Source organism: Aptenodytes forsteri, unplaced genomic scaffold (assembly GCF_000699145.1).
Source record: "Aptenodytes forsteri isolate BGI_AS27 unplaced genomic scaffold, ASM69914v1 Scaffold35, whole genome shotgun sequence".
In the NCBI taxonomy this organism is placed as follows: Eukaryota; Metazoa; Chordata; class Aves; order Sphenisciformes; family Spheniscidae; genus Aptenodytes; species Aptenodytes forsteri.
Genome location: NW_008795334.1, coordinates 1,247,185 through 1,268,908, shown reverse-complemented (window position 1 = coordinate 1,268,908; position 21,724 = coordinate 1,247,185). Strand labels below are relative to the sequence as shown.

Below are 21,724 nucleotides of genomic sequence, written 5' to 3'. Positions count from 1 at the left end.
CTGCGCGCCGGCAGCCGCCGTGTGCAGCCACCATCAATCACCCAGCTGCAGTTTTCACCAGGCTAGCCCTAGCCTAAATTCTACCCACAAAAGTGATGTTTCTGAGGAAAGGTGAGAGAAAAATTACCCAAAGCAAGGCAAGTGCAGCTGGTGCCGATGGAGGGAGTTACGCGCTGTTCAGTAAAGTCATCCTAGATTATACTAGTGATGAGCCTCCTCCATTTGGGGGATTACTGTACCTAAGAATGACAGTTTAATAATAGATTTTACATATTTTTACTACTAAATATATTCTTCCAGCGCCTACTGATTTATTTGCCTGCATGTTTTCAATGAACTGTCAAACGTCAAAGAGATGTAGCTCGTCTTCACTGTATACTACCTCAGTCGGATGGTCTGTTGGCTGTGGTACCATAAGCTGGTTGTGATGCTGAAGTACAGTCTTCAAATAATCTAAAACAGTCTGGCAGGGCACTGCATGAAACAAATTGCAATTACTGTATATTAGCTAAGCTAGCACAAAATAGAACAACAATATTAAATCAAGCAGTGTTCTTCAGGATCTGTTTTGTACGTCTGTGAGATTTATTTCAAATAGGAAATACTTCTCATTTTGATTTGTGCAGTCATTTCATTCAATAAATATATGACGGATGTTGTATTTCCTATGTTGAGATCTCTGACATTGCTTTTATTTTCTGCCCACTAGTTTTCAAAGGTTTTTTTTTCCCTAGTTTGAAATTATAATTATTACAAATTAGGTCAGCAGTAATGATAATAAGAAAAAAAAAATCTGTGAATACTGTAAACAGCCCAAACCATACAAAGGATAAAACATTTCTTGGACCTAAATCATGCATTGATTAACATGTAAATATGCTTGAAAGTTTTTGAAACTACAGTCTGATTAACTATACTGAACAGATTTAATGATTCATATACTTTTTTTGCCTCCCTCCTCCCAAATTTGTTATAAAACTAGGTGTTAGGCAAATTGCTTTATTTCTCTTTCCCTCATCCTCCCCCCCTTTCCATTCCCATCATTCTCATCCATTTCAGTAGTGGTACCGACATCCTATTCCCTTCTGCTGAGGTGATAGGTTAATTACGGATGATTCAATTACGGGTCTCTCTTAAGCAGATGCTGCCACATCCCTGATTAACTCTGGAGTATTTTTGTGATACAGTGCTTTTCTCCTGAGCCTGAAACACCGTAGGAGAATTGAACAGATATTAACCCAACATTACGACTGACTTGTGCAAGACTAAATAAGCATCATTTTTAAGGTAACTTATCACTCTCACATTTCCTATGGGTTGTTTTTGTAAAATATTTAGAGATAATCTTAGCTTCAGCTAAAAAGCCAGAAAAAATATTTCAGTGTTCCTTCTTCTTTTTTTGATTATTTCCTGGCATTCAGCCTTTACACCTGGAAAAATGTGGTGTTTTGGGCTTTGTCTTAAGCTGGCAATCTGAAAGCAAGCACTGAAATCACGGAGAATGTCTCAAGGTAGGATTTACAGGTGTTTTGCACCCTTTCCTGGGCATTCACACTGTGCAGTAACTACGCCCCTGTCTAGGCAGACGGTGCAAAACAGACCCTTTACTCAGGGCTAAGCAGTGTTACATCCAGTAGTCCACATACAGAAGTCATGCAAAGTGCCTGGCATGGATAACAAATTCCCGTGTTGTTTCGCCACATGCTGACTTCTCCGTAAAGACGAGCCATCCGTGTGTTTACTCCTGTTTCATGTGATACATCACACTTTGCCAAAGGAGGTTAGAGGTTATGCATTAGGCAAAAATTAGCATTTCAAGTGACTTGTACCTGTTTAATTTCTCCAGTGACTTCACTGCTCATTGCTAAACCAGGGCAGTGTCTCGGTAGTGTAGCTGCTACACAGTGACATCGCCAAAGTATGTGAGCAGGAGAGCCTGGATGCTTTTTTTTTGTAGGAAAACCCCCCACTTTCAAGTGTCACCAGATAGATGGTTTTAGCAAATTTATCAATTCTGAAAAAGTCAGGAAGGGCAGTCAAGCTTAATAGTCCCACCAACATGTTCTGACGCCTTCCTGTAATGAGAGCTGTGTATTTAGCATATGGCAGCAATCAAAAAATTCAATACAAGTTCTTACGTGGAATAAAGGAGAAAAATGTACTAACCACAGGGAACGTTTTAGTACACTAGTAAGAAGGCATGGCAAAAAAAGGATTTGGCTTCCCCCCCCATTTTTATATTCAGGAAAGCATATGTGGGAAAAAGAAGATTTTTTTTTTTTCCCATGTGGATGGGCTGAAGGTTAAGATTGTATTTTGAGACCCTTTTCTTACACTCTGTGTGTGTTTGCTGTCTGGCATGTCCAAAACGAAGATTAAACTAGGAATGCCCACGCACAGGTTACTCTCCGATTAAGTAGGTGTCCAAGAAAGAGGCACAAGGATCACGAAGGCTTGCTGCCCCGGGGAAGCGTCAGAAACCCTGTGACAAGATCAGCAAAAACTCCCACTCGGGTGGAAGTTACCGTGGGTAACCAGCATCTCCCGTGAGATCCTGGATCTCCTGCAAGGTGTCAGCAAGGATGGAAGGGGCTATGATGGGTGATTGTGCTATGATGGGTGATTGTACTACTGCCTGCAAGAAAACATGCCCGATACCTGGACTTGGAGGAGAGTTGAGTGATACTTGGGAAATCAGAGCTACTTGCAAAGTATGCCTTTCCTTCCCTCTCTAAATGTGTCACTTTTTGTTTAGCAAGCTCACTGAGGACACCGTTGCTGAAGCATCAGCGGTACCTGGGAGCTGTAGACTTCTTCGGTCCCCATGAAGCTGGGCTCAAAACAGTCTGTGGAGTTTGCACTTGCTTTTCTGGTTATCTCTATTAGCAAAAGTCTCTGTTGGTGACCTGCTGGCTCTCAGCCATACTTGGTACTATTACCTGTAATTATGTGAAACAACATGGGGCCTGAAAGGGAACAGAATATAATGCGTCAAAAAACCCTCTAATTTTTAGGCGCTGACCTCACAGCAGGATGGTATTTTACCCACAGTAATTTCACTGCAGGCTATCCAAAGATGTATTTACCTATGCTATTCCAAAGGGATGGGGCACAAGCGAGGAGACAACAGGAAACTATTTAACCTGTTGTGTCCCCAGCACGTGAAGTACAGCTCTACTTTAAACTGTATTCTGCTGATAAAATGCTTTCTCATTACCGGTGAGAAATATGAAGGTACTAAAGCTGGCTGAAGCTTATAAATACTTCTATCTTCATAAAAGCAGCAATGTTTCAAGCACAAAATGGTATGATTTTTGTTACCATTTTAGAGACCGGAGGACTCTGAGTGCTTTTGACTTGTAAAGCCATCGTACATCACACTGCTTGCTGTCAGTACAAATAACCTCAGCCTTTCAAACACCAGATGCAACTTGCAAAGCCAGGCTTCTTGGGCTGCCGTATTAACCGAAGCCTAAAGGAAGCCACAAAGAGGGCAGCACGAGGCCGAGGGTCAAAGCTTCGGTTTTGCTTCTGTCCCCCTCTCATGGCCCTGCAAATATTCTCTTTGCCAAGAGATAAGAGGAACTGTTTCCTCCAAACCCTGCAGCAAACGTAACTTTGTAAAGAGCCTGCGGCTCCCAATTCTAAGCAGGAAAAATCATTCAAACCTACTATTATTTTGTATTTCTTTGACTTTGATGTGGTCTCCAGAGAGTTAAGAAGATCATAACCCCGAGAGCTAATTCTCTGCATGCTTATGCACATATCCACTATCACCGACATCACCAACAGGGATCTGTGCCTACTGTAACCAACGGGAAAGACGCTAATGTCGAAATAACACTTGCTTGTTATGATTTAGTAGAAAGCCTGCGGGGAGGCAGTAATTTTCCTGGCCATTAGGAAGAAGTTTCCACAGCCTTTGCTTCCTGAAAGTGCCAATGACTCAGAAAAGGCACTGGAAGTGGCAATGTAACCTGGCCTGCAGCGAGTGAAAAGAAGAGCGAGATCTTTGTGGGAGCTAAAGGGCGAGGAGGATGTGCTACAGGGGACTTGGCATGCTGGGGAAGGCTGGTCTTGCTAAGATGTTAAGCAGTGACTAAGCAGGACACGCGTAAGAGGTGGCAGGTCTTTGTTGTTTATCGATCCAAGTTTTAAGACTTCATTGTTATTCTAGACATCTGTATGCTGTAACAAGTGCTGCTTCGGCATAGCTTGTCACAGCTTTCTCTGCGGAGTATCCTAATTTCTAATAAATAGTTGAACGGCGTGGTGGCCACCAACTGTGCCGATGACAAAAGCCAGGGTGTGATCTCCCCATCTGACCTGCCACATAGCGCAGCAACTCCCCAGACGAAATCCTCTTTGCACCAGACAGTATCAGCGGGTAAAACACAGTACAACTCAAATCGTCATCTCCCAGCGATGCAGTTTCTACCCTTGGCTTGTTGTTATAGCATGTGCTATTTCACCCTCAGAAACATACACCTCATTTCAAGTCTGCATTTTGTTTTTCTTCGATTGGGTATTATAAAATTTTGGAAAAGAAATGGAACATGCCCGTCACCTGTTACGTACTTCTAGTTAGTGGTGAAGTCATTTCTCCGTCTTCTCTTTGCTAAGCTCAACACTGACCTTCCCGAGATGCCGGGCTCGCGCTAAAAGCAGTCTCCCTACACCTACCAACGTGTCTGTACAGCCAAAGACCACACCAGCCCTTTTGGCCACACTGTGCATCAATACTCGGCCAGAAAGCCACCATGTCCTCCAAAAGCCTTGCTCGGTGTCCACTTCCCAGAGACTGAAACCAAGTAGAGCGATGTTCTCTGTGCCTCAACACATGGTAACGCTGCACCATGTTCGGCCAAGTCTGTCACCTCTCATCTTCCTCACTCACTGCTACGTCTGCACCGCTTGCAAGTTGTGAGCAATGATTGTATGTTTTCTTTCACTGATGAAAGTATTAAATACATGGGCTGTGAACAGTTTCACAAAGAATCCCTCCAGAAATTCATCTGCATCATGGCAATTTCCTGAACACAAATATATTTGCATTTTTTTAAATCATTCTTTGTAATATAATGTTACGTAACACCCTGGATATCTGCAATACCCTCATCAACCAAACTTTTCATCTCATCAAACCCATAATTTTGCAAGATGTTGCCTGGTACTACCTCCATTATTCTCTTTTAGTACTCTATTAACTGAAGCCGGCATCAGCTGTGCAACTAGTTTGTCTGGGCTCAGTATCAGGTCAACGAGCCTACAATCACCCTGGACATCTCATGTGTCCTTTTAAAAAAAAAAAATCATATATTTGCATCTTTCAGTCTTCTGGAGCATCCCAAATATTCCGAAGCATGAAGAAAATCATAGTCAGAGTCTTCTTTGTCCACTTTCATTTTTTGTTTTAGCTCCTGAAGCGAGTTGTCCAAATCTTGTGATTTTGAAAACATCACGCTTTGGTAGCAGCTGCCTAATGCTTTTGGTAGTAAGTTGATGTGCACTTAGGGATGAAAAGCTGGTGTGCCCAAGCAGTTACTGCTCCCGGTGGCCCGTGCTGTGGCTTTCCTGGCGATGCCAGTCTCTGAAAGAGAGACTCCTGACTCCGCTCTTGAACCACTCTGTCTTACAACCTGGGCTGGAATCAGCATCTCTATAATTTCTAAAAAGGCCGGCAATTCTGGCGCTGACTAACAAGCTCCTCAGTTGTCCTGACATTGGGAGGGAGTTGTGGCAGGCAGCTGAGGTTGCAGTCTCACCTGAAGCCGCTGTTGAATGTGTGCTAACACCCAGAGTTACGGTGGAAATGGAAAATATTTCTACCTGCTTACCATCATCATCGTACTATTGTGACTGCATCATTTTACTCAAGTACCAGAACAGAAATACTCAATGAGCAGTTTCATATTATTGACAAAACCTACTATCTCCATCTGATAATGGTCCGATACTATTATTAGGACGCCGTATTTTTCCTTTCATTTGCCAGGGGAAGAATGCCTCCTTGATAGAGTGCTCCAAATTTAATTTTAATTATGAATTGTCCACTGATCCTAACCTCTGCTTTTTACTCATCACCATCAACTTCCCCTCTACTCCATTTGTTACGTTTCTAATTGTTCCTTCGCTTTCCCTCTAAGCTGATTGTTTTTGCAACCAGCATGAAACTTTTTCTCCTAGTCTTTTGGGGCCTTCAACAACATGCTTTTAATGTTTCCCAATTATCACCCACTCTTTTTTTTCTTTTTTTTAACCTGTGGCTCTAATAATTGTTTCCAACTTTTTATGAAGTGCCAAGAACATCTCTATTATTGGTTTGAGCTGGGTTTTTGCTCATTATAAATGTTATCGGGCCACAATCACTTGTATTGGTATCTATCAAAATGAGGGCTCTCATTTATCCTCCCCAAAATGTGGCCTCCAGCGTAACACACTCCAGGGCTGTTTATATTGCCAAAGCACAGTGCTATGAAGAGATACTTGGGCTTGCTGTAAATAAGGTGTATCTCCAATGTAAATAAGGTATATCTCCAACCTCTCTGGCGGCATCAGACAGCCCTAGCGAGAAGGGATGGCTCACCCCCGGCTCGGCTGCGTGTCTCCTCGCGGTGGCCTCAGCCCCCGTAAGCAGACAGTAAGAAATCTGGTTATTCTGTTCATTAATGAGATTTTGTTCTCTGTAGCCGACACTGGCTAGTATTCCTCCTGGTGTTTTGCACAGCAGAAGACGAATCCCTTAGCACTCAAGACCATTTGCTTCTGACTCGCCAGCGAGGAGGAGAATTGGGAAGGGCGTACATCTACATCCACCCAGCTCCGACCGGCAACCGTTAGTTAAGACTGGCTCAGCCTTGCAACGTGTCCTCCTTCGCTTGACCTTGAGCGATGCTTCATTCCGAGTTCATTGCAGGGCATTTCTAAATTGATGCTCGACTGTCAAAAAGATGTAACAAATGATAGGGAACCTGCTGACGAACTAGATGGCAGTGTGAATTTCTTGTAACATTAAAGGAGATGCCTTCTCTGCCTGAGATTTGGACAAGTGTGCAGTATAACACGGCTTGGATCATTTTAGCTCATACGCTCATTTATTTCAATAGTCAGCTGAAAGCCAGCGAAAGCTGCATGGACGGGCTGTGAAGACAAGTTGTTGGGGTGTGGTGAGCTGGAAAAAGAGCGAGGGGCATGGAGAGATGGGGGTTAGTAGAGAGGAACTCATCTTGGTGCTCAAGACCGTACAAATTTGGATGTTTGTAATTAGATGGTGAAATAAAACAGGCACTCATTTTTAATGAGAGCAGCCAGCAGAAAGCAGAAGAATTGACATTACACGCAGACGGGTGTTAAAGATTACCTAAACTGACCTCTTGCGCCTGCCAAAAGCAGGGAAGGGAGAAAAAATGATAGCAAAGATCCCGTTACTTTTAAAATCCCTCTCAGTTGTGTTTTCCAGGTGGAGTGGAAAACCATTTTACTTCTGTTAATCTGCATCTGAAAAGCCATTGTATTTCTTTTAATTTTCTTTTGCAAAAATATTTCCTCCAGAAAGAAGAATGTGCCCCTTCCATACACCCCTGGGATGTACACCTCCGCCTAAACAACGGAAGAAAATAGACAAAAGAAGGCAGCTGTGCATCTCTCATTTAAGTGATGCTGCCACATGCTCCTATGGCTTTCTTTTTTGTCTGTGCTCCCTCACTTTCCTTCTACTTAACAGAAGGTACCTCTTCTTGTCCTCCCTTTCAGCCGTGAAGTTTTCAGGACAGGGACCTCCCCTGTAAGCCCCTCTACACATTTATACTGCTGATAACTAACAGGGAAACCAAGGAGCCCCTGGTGAGCAGGGATAGCAGTTTGTGTCACTAAAATGCCAAGTGCTGACCTGCAAAATGCAAACCGAAGTTGAGAGCGGGGAGTTCAGCTTTGCCAGGCTGAACCGCAGCCCTCCACAAAACTCCCACCAGCTCTTGCTCCCCAAGGTAGGCAAAGAAACCTGCTCCCTCCAAATCCTCACGGGTTTTTACCCAGAAGCGTGGAAAAAACAATTAATGAAGCCCTGGTCTGCTGCAGTTACGTGTTTCAGTAAGTTTTTGTACTCAGGCTGGTTTAGCAAACTAAGCCAGCACCCCCAAGCTGCCAGCAAAGCCATGCTGCAAATTCAAAGGGGTTCTCGTGCCAAACACTGCGCGACCGCGCTTGAGGCTCTCTCTTCCCAAAGTAACTTCACACTTTGAAGCTGAACAGCAGAACGAGGCTAGAGGGGAGACCAAAACATCCAGAACATCAAGGGAAACCAAAGGAGTGGTTAAATGTGAACATCAAAAAAGGACACAAAAAAAAAAAAGGACATGAAAAAGTGTTCTTCACAACCCTTGATGGCTGCTTTATCTACGCTGCGGCTGTGGTAGGCTCTTTGGAAATGCGATGCTCTGAAAGTATAAAGGAGACAGGATTTGTAGGGAAAAGTAGTATCTTTTATTAGATCATACGATATAGTCAGGAAAAAGAGTCAAGCCTTGGGCACACAAAACCTCCTGGAAAACTTGTCTGACTTTTTCAATTACATTGATATTAACTCTACCTGCAAATCCCGCTTTGCTTTGGCTACTTCCAGTCACCATGAACGTCGTCTCTGTAGGTGATCACCTCTCTACATTTGAGGGGATTTTTCACCCCCATTCTCCCGCAGTTTGCTGGAGTATTTTTTTGCTGCTGGGCCAACAAAGTAAGAATAATTACTGTATTTATCACACACTGCTTCATTTTACTTATTTACACCTTTTCACTACTTTCAGGCTGGTTTGCCCGAAACCCTGCAGCAAAGCTGGGAGCCCCAGGAGACAAACCCTCACTCACGACTCCTGGCCTTTGCTTTAACCACCTGGAAATACTTTCTCCCTTTTAGGCCGAAAGCTGTGAGAAAATCCTGCTGACAATAGGGAAGGAGAACTGCTTAATATCCTTATATATTAGAGGGTCTAAATCCAGGTCTTACATGCAGTCTCACAAATAAATCTTTAATTTTACTATTGGGAAAGTATCACAGCTCTAGTAATTTTTATACAGAGGAAAGAGATTAGGAGACATTTTTCTCCTCATATAGATGGATTACTTTGCTCTGTTCTTGACGGTCTCAAAACCTTAAAGAGCCAATGACAAGTTTGCCAAACTCCTTCCAGGAATTATCTGATCTTTAAGTATTCTTCAAAACAAGACAAAATAACACAATGAATGAAAATGTTTCTCCTTTTTTCAGTTGAACTGAAAACTGAAAATGTTCAGCTAGTTAATGTTTTTGCCTAAAAAAAAAATTATTGGGGAAAACTGCACAAATTGCAGGATGTCACATTGGTCCAAAACCAAAGCACCGAAATAGGAATTTTTCTTCATTTATTCCATAGCTGAAACAATTAAGATTTCACACAAATTTAAGTATTGTTTCAGTCAAATCAAATGGGTATTTTTTGAGGGGGAAAAAAAACCCCAACCACCAAAACATATGCAATATTTCACCCATGTAATCGTTTTTCTCCAGTGGTGATCTGCCAAAGAGTGATGCTAGGCTATGGGCAAAAAGATCCTACAGGACTGGAGGGCTTCTACAGCAACAGGGCAGAGTCCTGAAAACAGAAAAAAAATCTTATTTTCTGTGTCCAAAAGCTACAGGAGGATATGTTTTGTGTAATACTTATTAAAAAAAAGTCATCGCCTTTACATCTGCTGAGACAACACTCTTCTTCCCGGTAGCGTCTTTGTGAGCCATGCAAATGGTGCTCTGCAGAGCTAGAGGCAGAGATGTACAGCGGTAACTATTTTTAGATCGCAAACTCTCATGGATTTTAAAAGGGCTTTTGCATATGGAAAGTAAAAAAAAGAAATGCAAAGTATTTCAGGAAAAGGATAAAATGATTCATAGGCAATTATAGAGCAGAAGGGAGGGGTTGGTGCTTTTATCTTCTGTTGACAGGGTTGCCAGTGGGAGCCTCAGCGCCCGTGGGGAGGGCATGGTGCACAGCTCCCACCGCCCCATGGGGTCCCCTGCGAGCATCACCGAGCAGCTCCAGCCCAGCTCCCTCAAGGATGAGAGGGAAACTACTACGTTAAAAAACCTCCTCTTTCAGCGGCTTGATGGGACAGTGCGGCAGCCTCCACGCTCATCTACCTGCCTCCAGTCGCTTTTCCCCTGCACTAATTGCCTTGCCTGGCCCATCGGACGCCCAGCACGAGACGTATGAATGAGCAAGGAAGAAAGTTTGTGCTCCGAGATGACTTTGATGTGATAGGTGGTGGCAAACAACACTGAAACCCTCTGCAGAGGGCTTTCTGGCTCCCTCCCAAGGCACGCAATGTCTTGATGGGCAAAAATATGCTCAGAGAACGAGCGTTGTGCCCATTTACATACAGAGCTGGGCGTTTCAAGTCACAGAAAAATTTCTGCCGGCTTCTTTGGTAGCAGAAGCTCACTGGAGCAAAATCAGCACTGGAGACAAAAATAATTAGACATCGTCTTTAGTTGATTTTTGATTAACCTTGCTCAGTGGTGGCTGTGGGACCGCCCGGGGAGCTCAGACCTCTGTCCTACCATGCAGCAAAATCAGAGGGCACTTTCTGTGGCTCTTAATGCTTCCCCACACACCTGGGTCACTTTAGACCTATCTGTATACATCACCCAGACAGCAGCAGATGCATTTGATGACGGTTTTATGTTGGCTGATGAAGTCATATGTCCTTGCACATTTATTTTATGTTTGTCTGCTTCCTTTGATATGCCATTAACAAGGTGTTTCATTACTCCTGGGGGGTGAAAAATCACTATGTTTATGTATGTTTATCTCTCTTTTAAAGGGAGATGAAGGGTAACTGTGATGACCCAGGTAAATACTGTCTGCTTAGCCCGGCATTAATCCTAGCAAAATACAGGCAATCGCAACAGGATTCAATTGACTAAAGAATATGAATATAATTAACACCAGTCAAAACGGTCTTATGGAAAGTGGATCTTGTCAGACTAACCTGATTGTCATTCTCTGATGAGATTATAGGTTCGCTTGAAAAAGCTGGGTTGAACAGATGTAATATACCTAGACTCCTGAAGGGCATTTAACTTACTACCGTGAGTTATCTGATTGCAAGAGCAACAATACACAACATCAGTAGACTATAGCATACATGGATTAAGAAACTGCTACTGACATCTCAAGTATTTGTCATTCGGGGAATCATCACGAATAGAGGTGTTTCTAGCAGGGCTCGACAGGGACTGACAGCAGCCTCAGTACCGTTCAACATTTCTGACCAGAATCACGAAGTTAATTTAAAAACAATAAAAAAACCCCTCTGGATGATACAGAAATTGGTGAACCAGCAAACAGTGGGAAAACAGGGCAGCCAAAGCAATCTGGATCACTTAGTACATGAACACAGCCAAATACAAAGTATGCATGTCTAGGAAGAAATGCGCACAGAATGAGAAGCTCAGCTGCACGACCGATGGCCAAATGACCAGGGCAATCGTGGGTGGGAACAAAGAGACTATTCACCTTTGCTCAGGCAGATACGAACGTATTGCACGTGTTTCCAGTGCCCAAATTTTAAAGAAATGAGCAGAGAGGTGAAAAGAACTGCAAAGAAGGATTCAACTAATTTGGGGAGTTTTAAACAGCTCTGTTTGCTTAGTTTATCGAAGATGGAAATTAAGTCAGCTTTCAATCTCTAAGTACTTTCATCTGGAAAAAGCACGCAGTCCTATACAGCACTTCATTTAGTGGAGCAAAGCATAGAAGTCAACGGCTAGAAGCTGATTTCAGATAGTCAGGCAGGGAACAAGGCACACATTTTCACCAGTGTAATTAACCACCGGAGTCAAGTGTCAGGGTAAGAGGCAGAGCCACGGCTCACCAGAGTCTCCAACTCTGGACTGGAGGCCGCCTGAGATATCACTTGAGTCAAATGTAAGTTATGCTTTAGTCAAAGTCACAGATACTGGGTTCAATATAGGTAAGAGCCACGGCTCACCAGAGTCTCCAACTCAGGACTGGAGGCCACCTGAGATATCACTTGAGTCAAATATAAGTTACGCTTTAGTCAAAGTCACAAAGATACTGGGTTCAATATAGGTGATTGAATGAAAGCTGTAGGTCAGATTATAGACCCTAATGATCATTTTTGGTCATAATACACCTGAAGCTAGGACTCAACAGGAGTTGAAGTCCACACGATTCCCTTTTGTCACACAGTGTTTCCATGTGATGTACGAACCACTACTGAATCCAGTGATAGTGTACGAGTTATGGTGACTCCAGATTTTGGGAGGGGTGGGGAAAGTATTCTAAACTTTGGGTTTTCTCTGCATTGAACAATGTTGGTTATGGGATTTGCTGGTACCACCTAGGCACCAATGCACAACAGAAAAACACAATGTAATACAAATAATTTCGTAACACGTCACTGATAGCTGGGGAGAAGAATGATGAAGACTACTGCTTGCTTTTTGCTCAGATTTTGCAACTGCACATACATATTTGGACAGTGGTTGGTTGCTGCCTTCTTCCTTTCTGCATAGTTAGCAGCTTTGGACTATTTTCTCTCTTGCGGCTCATGCTAAATGGCTTTTCTGCTATTTAGGCATTAGTTCAGTGAACTTTGCATGGATCTACCCTAAGCACCTCAAACTTCAGCTGGCAGAGGGGCAGCTCCCTAGCATTTATAGATGTGTCAGAAGTGTGCTGTATACTTATCTTCCTTGCTAAATTCCAGTTTGCTTTTAGTATTGTTATTTAAGATGCATTTTTGGCTGTGCTTAAGGTTTAGGGGATATGGGTCAAATACTTTGTTCTCCATAGTCCATACACTTTGTTCTCATCTGATACCACTCTTCAAGTATGTTAGTGCACCTTAACAGTGAAAGGTCCGAAGTTTAAAGGGGCAAGAGAAGTTTTTCACAAACGGGGTTTCTATTAGATGGGGTTTTTCTGTCTGCTTTCTCTCCCCCAGTGGCAGCTAGGTATTGCTGAACTGGAGCACTTGTTGCCAAGCTTTTTTTCAGGTATTATTTGGAGATAAATGGGAGGAGATGTATTTATGCTTCTCACTGAGCTAACAGCAATTTAAGAGATACTGTTCAAGGTAAAAGCCAAATGTATTTTGGTTAAAAGTATGGATGTAACTTTGAGTAGTTTCTTTAAGTAACCAAAAAAGGAGCCCCAAAAGGGAATTAGGTTTGTAAGCTGCAACATCACTTAAAGAACAATACAGATAATTAGGTATAAAAGCGTATGTTTGAAATTACCGTAACGAATCACCTGATGTTTGGAATTTGGGACTACAAGTACATCCTATTCTGAACACAGCTCATTAGTCTAGGACTCACGATTCGCATGGATGAGTATCAGCAGATAATTTTCCAGTGGGCACAGCTATAGGAATTTTGGATGGAGACAAATTCCAGTGTTTGATTACTATGACTACAACCTTAAAAGACAACTAGAACTTAAAACTATTACCCAAACTGTTTTTATCACCGACTGACAATATTATATGGCAGGGGATTATTTACCTGGAATGCTCTCCAATTTTCTACGAAGTTCCTCGTTTTCTTGTTGCAATGAAATTACCTCCTGCTCTAGCTCTTGACACCGAGGGCAGTAACTTTCTTCCTCTTCCTCCTCTTCCTCCTCCGGAAGTGTAGAAGATGATGGGTGACCATGAGATTCAGATGTTGCTGGAGATGTCCATCCACCTAAAGTGTGTACTGGAGAGGTTGAAAGTGGATCCACATCTGCCAAATGGCTAAAATCATTTACTGATGAGGTGTTTTGAGAAGGAAAGCTCCCAGAAAGCAAATAGTTCTGAAGGGAATCAGTAAAAACTCTCAGAAAGGCTGAGGTTTGTTGTTTCTTTTGCATATACTGCATCTCTATGTCTAAAATGTCTGACGTCTGACTATGGACCATTTTCCCAAGCTGACATTGCTCTTGTCTTTCACTATAATTTGGGTTTTCCTGCTTTATACAGGAAATCATGGACTGAGAGTGATTGTTGTCCAGTAGTTTTCCACCACAATTTAAGAGACTTAGAACCCGGCTGCATTGTTGGGCAAAGGCATCCAGAATCATTCGACTCTCTGAAACAAAAGAAAAGATGAATCACAGAAACCTAATGCAAAAGGTTAGGCCAGTCAGTAGCAGCTAGATGAATGTACACAACCATTTACAGTAGCATGCATTTTATTTCTGAACACATTAAAATTATGTCTTCTGCTTTAATACTTCTGCAACACTGTGATTTAAAACAATCCCGACTTTGCTTCTATTTTGAGAGTGCCCTTGTGCCCTTGCTGTTAATCAGAAATGCGTTGTGATGATAGTCACTGCTTACTGCCATCTTCTTTCAGAGGGATTAAGACAGCAAAATGGGGAAGAAAATACAAATTCCGTCCAATTTGCTACAAGTAAAAGTTCAAGTAAGCATTTCTCTAGAAGCCTATTTCAAGCTGCTGGTGAGCATTGCCTGTACATTTTTGCAGGACTTTGCACTACACCTTCTTCCTATGGCCTGCTCCTCTCCAACAAGGCTTCCAAGCATTGTTTTTTCTCCCTTTCATCTTTACTGCACTTGCTTGACACTGGGCATGGGACACTTCAAGTGACCCACCCCCAATTTTATGGACTTTGCTTCTGTTCCTTTTGCTTTAGGTTCCAGGAATGTCCAAGAACAACTCAAGAGCGATAAGCACAAAACCCTTTTCTTACACCAAGGAAAGGCATCAAATGTACAACGTGAAGCTCCTCTGGTCAGAGGAGGAATTTTTTCTGTCCTGCTGACCTCCTCTGAGTTTGTGGGTAGGCCAATATCATGCAGTGGAGAGCAGTGCAGAGTTCTTCAAGCTGCTCTGGACATAATCAGAAAACTCTACATGGGGCTGGTCAGCAGTTTCTGCAGGCAGCAGCTCGGCTCTGGAAACAGGATAAGGATGCCTAGTCAGCCTTGCCTCTAATGACAGGAGGTGTCATGTCTCGAGGAGCAATCACAGCTACAACCTAAACCTCCATAGTAGGATGGTTCATTTCTGAGTGTCTATGTATGTAGAGTCAAGCTGCTGTAACATTCTTGGACCCAGATGGAAAACGACCAAGACACTTGGCTCTGATTTATGGTATGACCTGTTAGGTTCCCCGATAAAAATAATGCCTTTTAAAAAATTTTTTGCTTATTCATAGCTGAGTTCCTCTAGGTGCCTAAAAAGATGTAACTAACATTTTGCATGAGATTAAAAAAAAAAAAGTGGTAGATTTAAGCGCTGCCAATTTTGGAGAGCTCTTCTCAGGCAGGCTTGACTTTTAGAAAGTGACAAACGCATTTACTTTTGAAACGGCAACCTGCTACAGATGCATGAGACTAAGCACCCCAGACCTTCATCTATCTTAACTTCATCACTAGAGATGAAAACATAGCCTCATCACACTGATAATACGTAAAGAACAGAAACGTTCAGAATTCAGTCCTTTAAGAGGTGGCACTTCTCACAGTACTTCTCCATGATCCAGAAGATACACCTTCTGGTGGAAAATCTACTTCATACTGAGGTTAGTACAGCTGGCCTGAAGAATATTTGAAACAACACTAATTTGCATTTTTACCATCCTCCAGATCTCTGCAAAGAGGGCAGGGCTGAAGCAGCATACAAATGCTTTCAGTCTCAAATGCAGCCCGAGGAGACCTCCCTGGCACAAAACCCCGAGGATGTGATCTCCCGAGGACTCCAACGTAAGAACGGGGACGTGAGGCAGACAGAATAAGCACAGGCGCAGTGCTGGGCTATGGGGCTGCCCAGGGCCAAGCAGAGAGAGCCCTCCGGCATGTGAAGGATTGGGGTGGCCCTAAGACCACTTAAAGCATCCTTGCAATCAGCCTCCTGTGCTGACGCGTCGTACCACACCCTTGTAGGTGGGCTCAGACGAATCAGGGCAGATTTCTCCAACACATCTTTGATCCGAAACGTTAAGCAACGCCCTCTGTCCACATTACAAACTCAAAAGGGCAGAAACGCACAGGCACTGCTGCCCCCTTTGCAAGTGGGTGCCGGTGCCAGGTGCTCTGTAGCCTCCATACATGCTCTGCCTCCTTCCCTTTTACTGCATTAACCTAAGGCCAGCTGCCTTTAACCCTTATGATGCAACTGCAAAATAACCCAGCACAACAGATGTAATATAAACCAAAAGCAGAGAACCCCGGTGACATTGCAGCTTTCTAGCTGGGACCTACCGATAAACCAAAAGAAAATCAAGAAACTCAAGCATCACTAACAACCTTAAGTTCTGCTTTCTTTGCCTTATTTACTTCCCACATTTTCCCTTTAAAATTATTACAGGATGGTATTGATTGGAATTTTGCAATCCTACTACAGAGCAGTTTTTCATTCATTTTAATCCTATAATCCGATTCCAGACCTGGTCATATTTGCTGTTTGTATTTTAATCATTATGGTCCCTGTTGACAAAACAGTTACTCATTCTTTGCGTATCCTTGTTGCAAGGGGACAAAATATGAATGAAACAACTGAAAAGGGATTAGATTAGTATAAGATATGTTATTCTAATATTATGGTTTCTCCTAAAATATGGCAAAAAGTAACCTGACATTTCAAATACCAGTTCTGAAGAATGCTATAATACACACTAACATCAGTAAAGATAAAATTAATGATTAGTTTTGTTGTAAAATTGAATGCATTAGGCACATTCACTGCAATAATGGCTTAAAATGTAACTGAAATTTTATACAGAAATGACAGTATTGATTTACTCTTCAGTTCAGTATCAGATCTACTACAAAGACACAATAACAGCAATTACTGTTTTTTTCTTAACTTTAACCCATACTCAAAGATACAAAAATGAAAGTCATGACAAGGCAGGGCTATTCTGAAATGCTAGCAGAAAGATTCGCAAATGCTTTTTTTGTGGGTACCGCTGGGCAGCAATAGTGAGGGATGCTCTCGGCACACATTCTGGAAACATCTGGCTCTGTGCTGAAGCGGGTACAACTTTGAGGCGACTTCTACACCAGTAATGGTACATGTACCCACAGCCTGAACAACCCTAAACGAGAATGATAACTACAGTTATTTCTTGTGATGGAGAAAAAAATAAAAACAAATGCTGCCCATTTAGCACATACTGTAGAAATTGGGATTTCAGCTTTTATGGACTGACTGTAATTAGAAATGCAAGCACTGTGCAATGTCTAATCACTAAGAAATGACAAAAAGTTGTTTTTATGTGATTACTACTGAATAATCACTGATCTATGATTCTTAACTGATTTAATGTAATGTATGTCTTTTCTAGAAAAGGAGGTTTCCATTGAAATGACTCCACCGGACTAAAACAGTGTAAACAGTTTATTAATGTCTTATTGTGATACTCCTTTTCCTTATTACGATGCTCACCAACCATGTAATTCTAATGTCTCAGACCCCGCAGACTTTAGTCTTACAGAACTTCTATCGACTTTAACTAGACTTTCGCCTGAAGGCAGACTTGCCAGATCAGGCCCATAAAGTGCTAAAAGAAGAGGATTAAATTGCTAAAAGTATAAGTATTCCTAACTACAATATTTGAGAGTGCAAGCAACCAGAAGATAATATCATATGGCAAATCAGGTACCAACTCCTGGATGTAGCATTCATCTTTACATCTTTTGTCATTGATGCTGAACTATGGGGCTTCTTAGCTATCCAACTGCCAGGCTAAAACCAGGGTTTTAGTAAGAGCAAACTTCTGAAATTCAACCTGACGACTTACACCGATGCATCAGAAAAGATGTCTGGAAAGATTGGCGGGTATAACATCAGCTTTTCCTATACCTGAGGATCTTTTCAATAGTTAGACCAGACAGCTTCATTAATAAGGCATTGTGTTGGATATCAATGGCTCTGGATTCAGGTCGTGGCTTTTCCATAGTTTCCTTTGTAGCCTTGGGCAGCTGGTTTAAAAAGTCATCTTTATAACTATTGAGCGGGTCTGAATACTACACATTCTCCCCTGCAGGGAATGTATTCATTGGTATTTAATTTTCAGCAAGATTCGAAAGTCCAGGTTCCTGAACAATTTCAATCATCTCACTCTTCACCTTGCAGTGTTTCAGTCCTCTCACCTGATGATTTGTCCTTCTTGATTTGTTGGATTATTATCATATTATCCTTCATTTAGATCCTGGGGCAGCAGCTCTGTACCCCCCAAATGGCTTTGTCCATGCATACAGACTTTGTCATTATGTTTTCAGATATGAACACTGCTGTAAACACCTATGCTTGTCACAAAATCAAGAGCATTTGACACCTCCCATGACTAAGTGATGCTTTCTTGAGCATTTTGCATGAAGATCACCAAGACAGTCCAGTGGATGAAGACTACGAGTGTTCGGCCATTTCAGCACTGATCTGATAGATCTACTTCCAGATGAGGGTTCCCAACTTCTCGGTTAAGGCCAAAATTCTGATTTTCACCTTCTCTGTTCACTTAAAAAACTTTTTTCTGTCCGGACGTGACAGAGCTTGATTAACTGGTCATGTTAAACATGCCAGGTTGTTGGTACTGGAGTAACACCTCTAAGACAGCCCTGCTCTTCTTTCTCTGCTTTCCAGGAAAGCCCATCTTAAATTTTAAGGTACACTGTAAGGTCTACATCATGATTTCCTAAGGAAAAGGAGTTTCTTTGGTGGACTATGATACTGTTTAATGTACATGCTACCAAAGACAAAGATACACATTGTTTTCATACCAGGAAAATAATCTGAACAGACTAATAAAGAATTAATATTTTACAGGAGAAAATGGGTATCTGCTGGTGCTTTGAATGCATCCATTTGTGTGACTTACTCTGCAGCAGCAGTGGTCAGAGTAACCACTATTCACTAGAGGAGAGAGAAGGCTCGTGCTGCAGTGCAGCTCCACATTTCTCGTCCTAAGATGACATTTCTCATGCAGGATCTTTCCCTACAAGATGGGATCTCGAGCTAGATCTTTCCTCACCATGGCGCAGGGTGGAGAAGACCTGCTTTTCCTCTTTCCCATAACCCCTTTTCCTGCAATTGTTCTGGAGTTGGAGGTCAGGGTGGTCTCTTAGAGAGGAACTGAGGAAGAAACCATTCATTCTTGGCAAGAGCTCCAACCATTAGGAAAAGCTTCAAAAACATGGAAGCATCTTTACTTGTGGCTGTGTTTGAGGTGCCGCCTCTCAAAAGCAAACTTGGTGCTCTGAATCCCAAGGGGCCAGAAATGTCATGCCTGAAGATTAAGAATCAACTGCATAAAGTGTTTAAGTTGCTAGCGCAGAGTTAGACATCCCAGGAACAGTGTTTTACTAGCCAGCTTCCTCACTGTTGCCTGCACAAGTGAAGAGGTATCAGCAAAAAGAGGGGACTCTCCGAAACTTAACTTAGGAAATGGGTGTCCCTACAAAACCGTGATCTACAGCCCTCCGCCCCTTCACTCAAGTAAGCACCCGTCAAGTGCTACGGCTAAGCTAAGAGGGAAAACTGTGCAAGTCATGGATGGTGACTGTCTGCCTTGCGGAGAACAACCCAGCGGATCTGCAGCTGGATACCTGCTAAGGGAAGGATCCTTCCCCCCTACAACACCCACCACTTGGGAGATGAACCTCTGGCTAAGAGGTGTTCTGGAAAGGGCCCAGCCTGTGCCCCTTGCTGCTGTGGGGAACCCAGGAGCAGGATGGGCAGAGACCCTGCAGGCACCTGGCAAAGCGCAGAGCGACCGTGCACGCAGCACGTGCAAAGGCTCCCACACCCCAGGGCAAAACCCCATCTCTGCTTCCCCAGTGGCAGCCTGAGCTATTATTAAATTGGCTCACACATTTGTTAGGAGGATTTCAGGGCTCTGGATGACGGAATGGAAGTAACTCCACATACATACAGCCTCGAGGTCCCAACTACTTCACCCTTGACAGCTCCCTGCTCAGCTTACCGATGCTACGGCTCCTCCAACACGAGGTGCCTGGTGTTTCTCCATCACCGAGCAGGAAGGATAGGTGCATAGCTCAGCAAAGCACTCGTACATACCTCAGGGATTACAATACCCAGGAGCGTATTGCCCCTTGCTTTATCAGCCTCTGGTAACAACTTGTACAAAATCTCACTTCGGCACACTGTGGCAAGTTTTTGGTTTGTTTTCTCCTGTTCTGTTTTGCTTGGTACTTAAACGTCTTAGCTGAGAGAAGAGTATGTTGGGACCCATATAGGAACCTAAAGTAAAAGTAAAACCTGGATGTGCAGGTGACAGGACAGGGACTTCAATTCCTTCAGTTCCTTAACTATCTGTTTTAGCACAGGACCGAAATCAATGACAAACTTTGAAGCCTGCTCTAGCTCCTGGTTAGTACAGTCTACAGACGCAGGAGAAAGTCCAAACTTCTGCGCATCAAAGCCTAGAGGGCTTTGCTGTGAATATGGCCTCGTATATCATCTACCAGACAGCTGAGTGTTTTCCATGGCGTAATCTGCTTCTGTAGAGAAACGTAGGTGTCACATTTATCAGCAGCGTTTTGCTTGTGGGCCACAAAAAATACTGAAATACCACCATTTGGGCATTTAAAATAAGAAGTAATTTCAAGAAAAAAGAAAACAAGACCTTCTGCCACAGATCACGGGACTATGCGTCAGAGCCATGAATTTTCAGGCTAATCTATTCAAGTATTAAACTTTTTTGGTAAAGTACTTGAATTATTTGTAACAAGACATGATAAATTCATCCAGTACACGACTGCTTCTGAGCGAAAACAGGCATTAAAACATAGCCATATATCCTATTAACTAGCATATCTCCCTGTTTAGTAAGGAAATGTCATCACATTTGTTACAAAGGCAAACAGCAACATACCAAAACAGGATCCAATTTTTCTAAATAAATAAATCAATGATGTGTCAAAAATTAACAGATGAGTTAATATACCCAATGTTATCAAAACCAGATGGTGCTTCATAATATTCATCCTGTTCAGTCAAACCCTGAATATATTCTGGACCATCAGTATATAAAATAGGATGCTGCTATTTGTGATGGCAAACAAAAGCAATCATGCCTGCCAAGCACATACTATAACAGGCAGCATTTCAGCTCTGCTAGACAGAAAGTAATTAGAATGCTTTTAATGTCCAAAAGAATGATGCTGATAGGCTGCCACAGATGTGTAGATTTATGAATATTTATATGGTGGTTTATAGCTGACACTTTTATCAGTTGAAGAAGATAAAATATCTGCCTGACTCAAAAGCTTGACAGTCAGGTTAATAAAATCTCATTAAAGAGAATGACCTATGCAATTATATAGGATTTATTGTAATTCATTTTTGATTGTACTCTGCTTAAAGATGCAATTTCCCATTTCCTGATGCCATATTTAGGTTGCATATCAAGATCTACGCGGTTTGGATTTATTGTAATTCATTTTTGATTGTACTCTGCTTAAAGATGCAATTTCCCATTTCCTGATGCCATATTTAGGTTGCATATCAAGATCTACGCGGTTTTTAACTCCAAGCCATCACTAGAAGAAAGATAGGCGTTCAGCATCTCGGTATCTTACACCTTTAAAGAAAAAAAATAATAAAATAATCTGATCTCCTGTTCCTCGCTGCATCTCATGAAAACGGTGCGGGCAAGCAGCCCATCTATTTTCTTTCTGTTAAAATCACCACCTC

The 21,724-nt window shown here is 42.4% G+C and overlaps 1 protein-coding gene across 1 annotated transcript in view; it reads right to left on the bottom strand.

The window, feature by feature from the left end:
* BEND4 (BEN domain containing 4) overlaps positions 1 to 14,120 on the bottom strand; it is a 21,679-nt gene extending 7,559 nt beyond the window's left edge. Inside the window, exons 1-2 of the mRNA XM_019472299.1 lie at positions 13,562 to 14,120; positions 383 to 474 (exon numbers count right to left, since the gene is read on the bottom strand). Coding sequence (XP_019327844.1) covers positions 383 to 474; positions 13,562 to 14,120 — 651 coding nt within the window. The remainder of the gene's footprint in view (positions 1 to 382; positions 475 to 13,561) is intronic.
* Between the last annotated feature and the right edge of the window lie 7,604 nt (positions 14,121 to 21,724).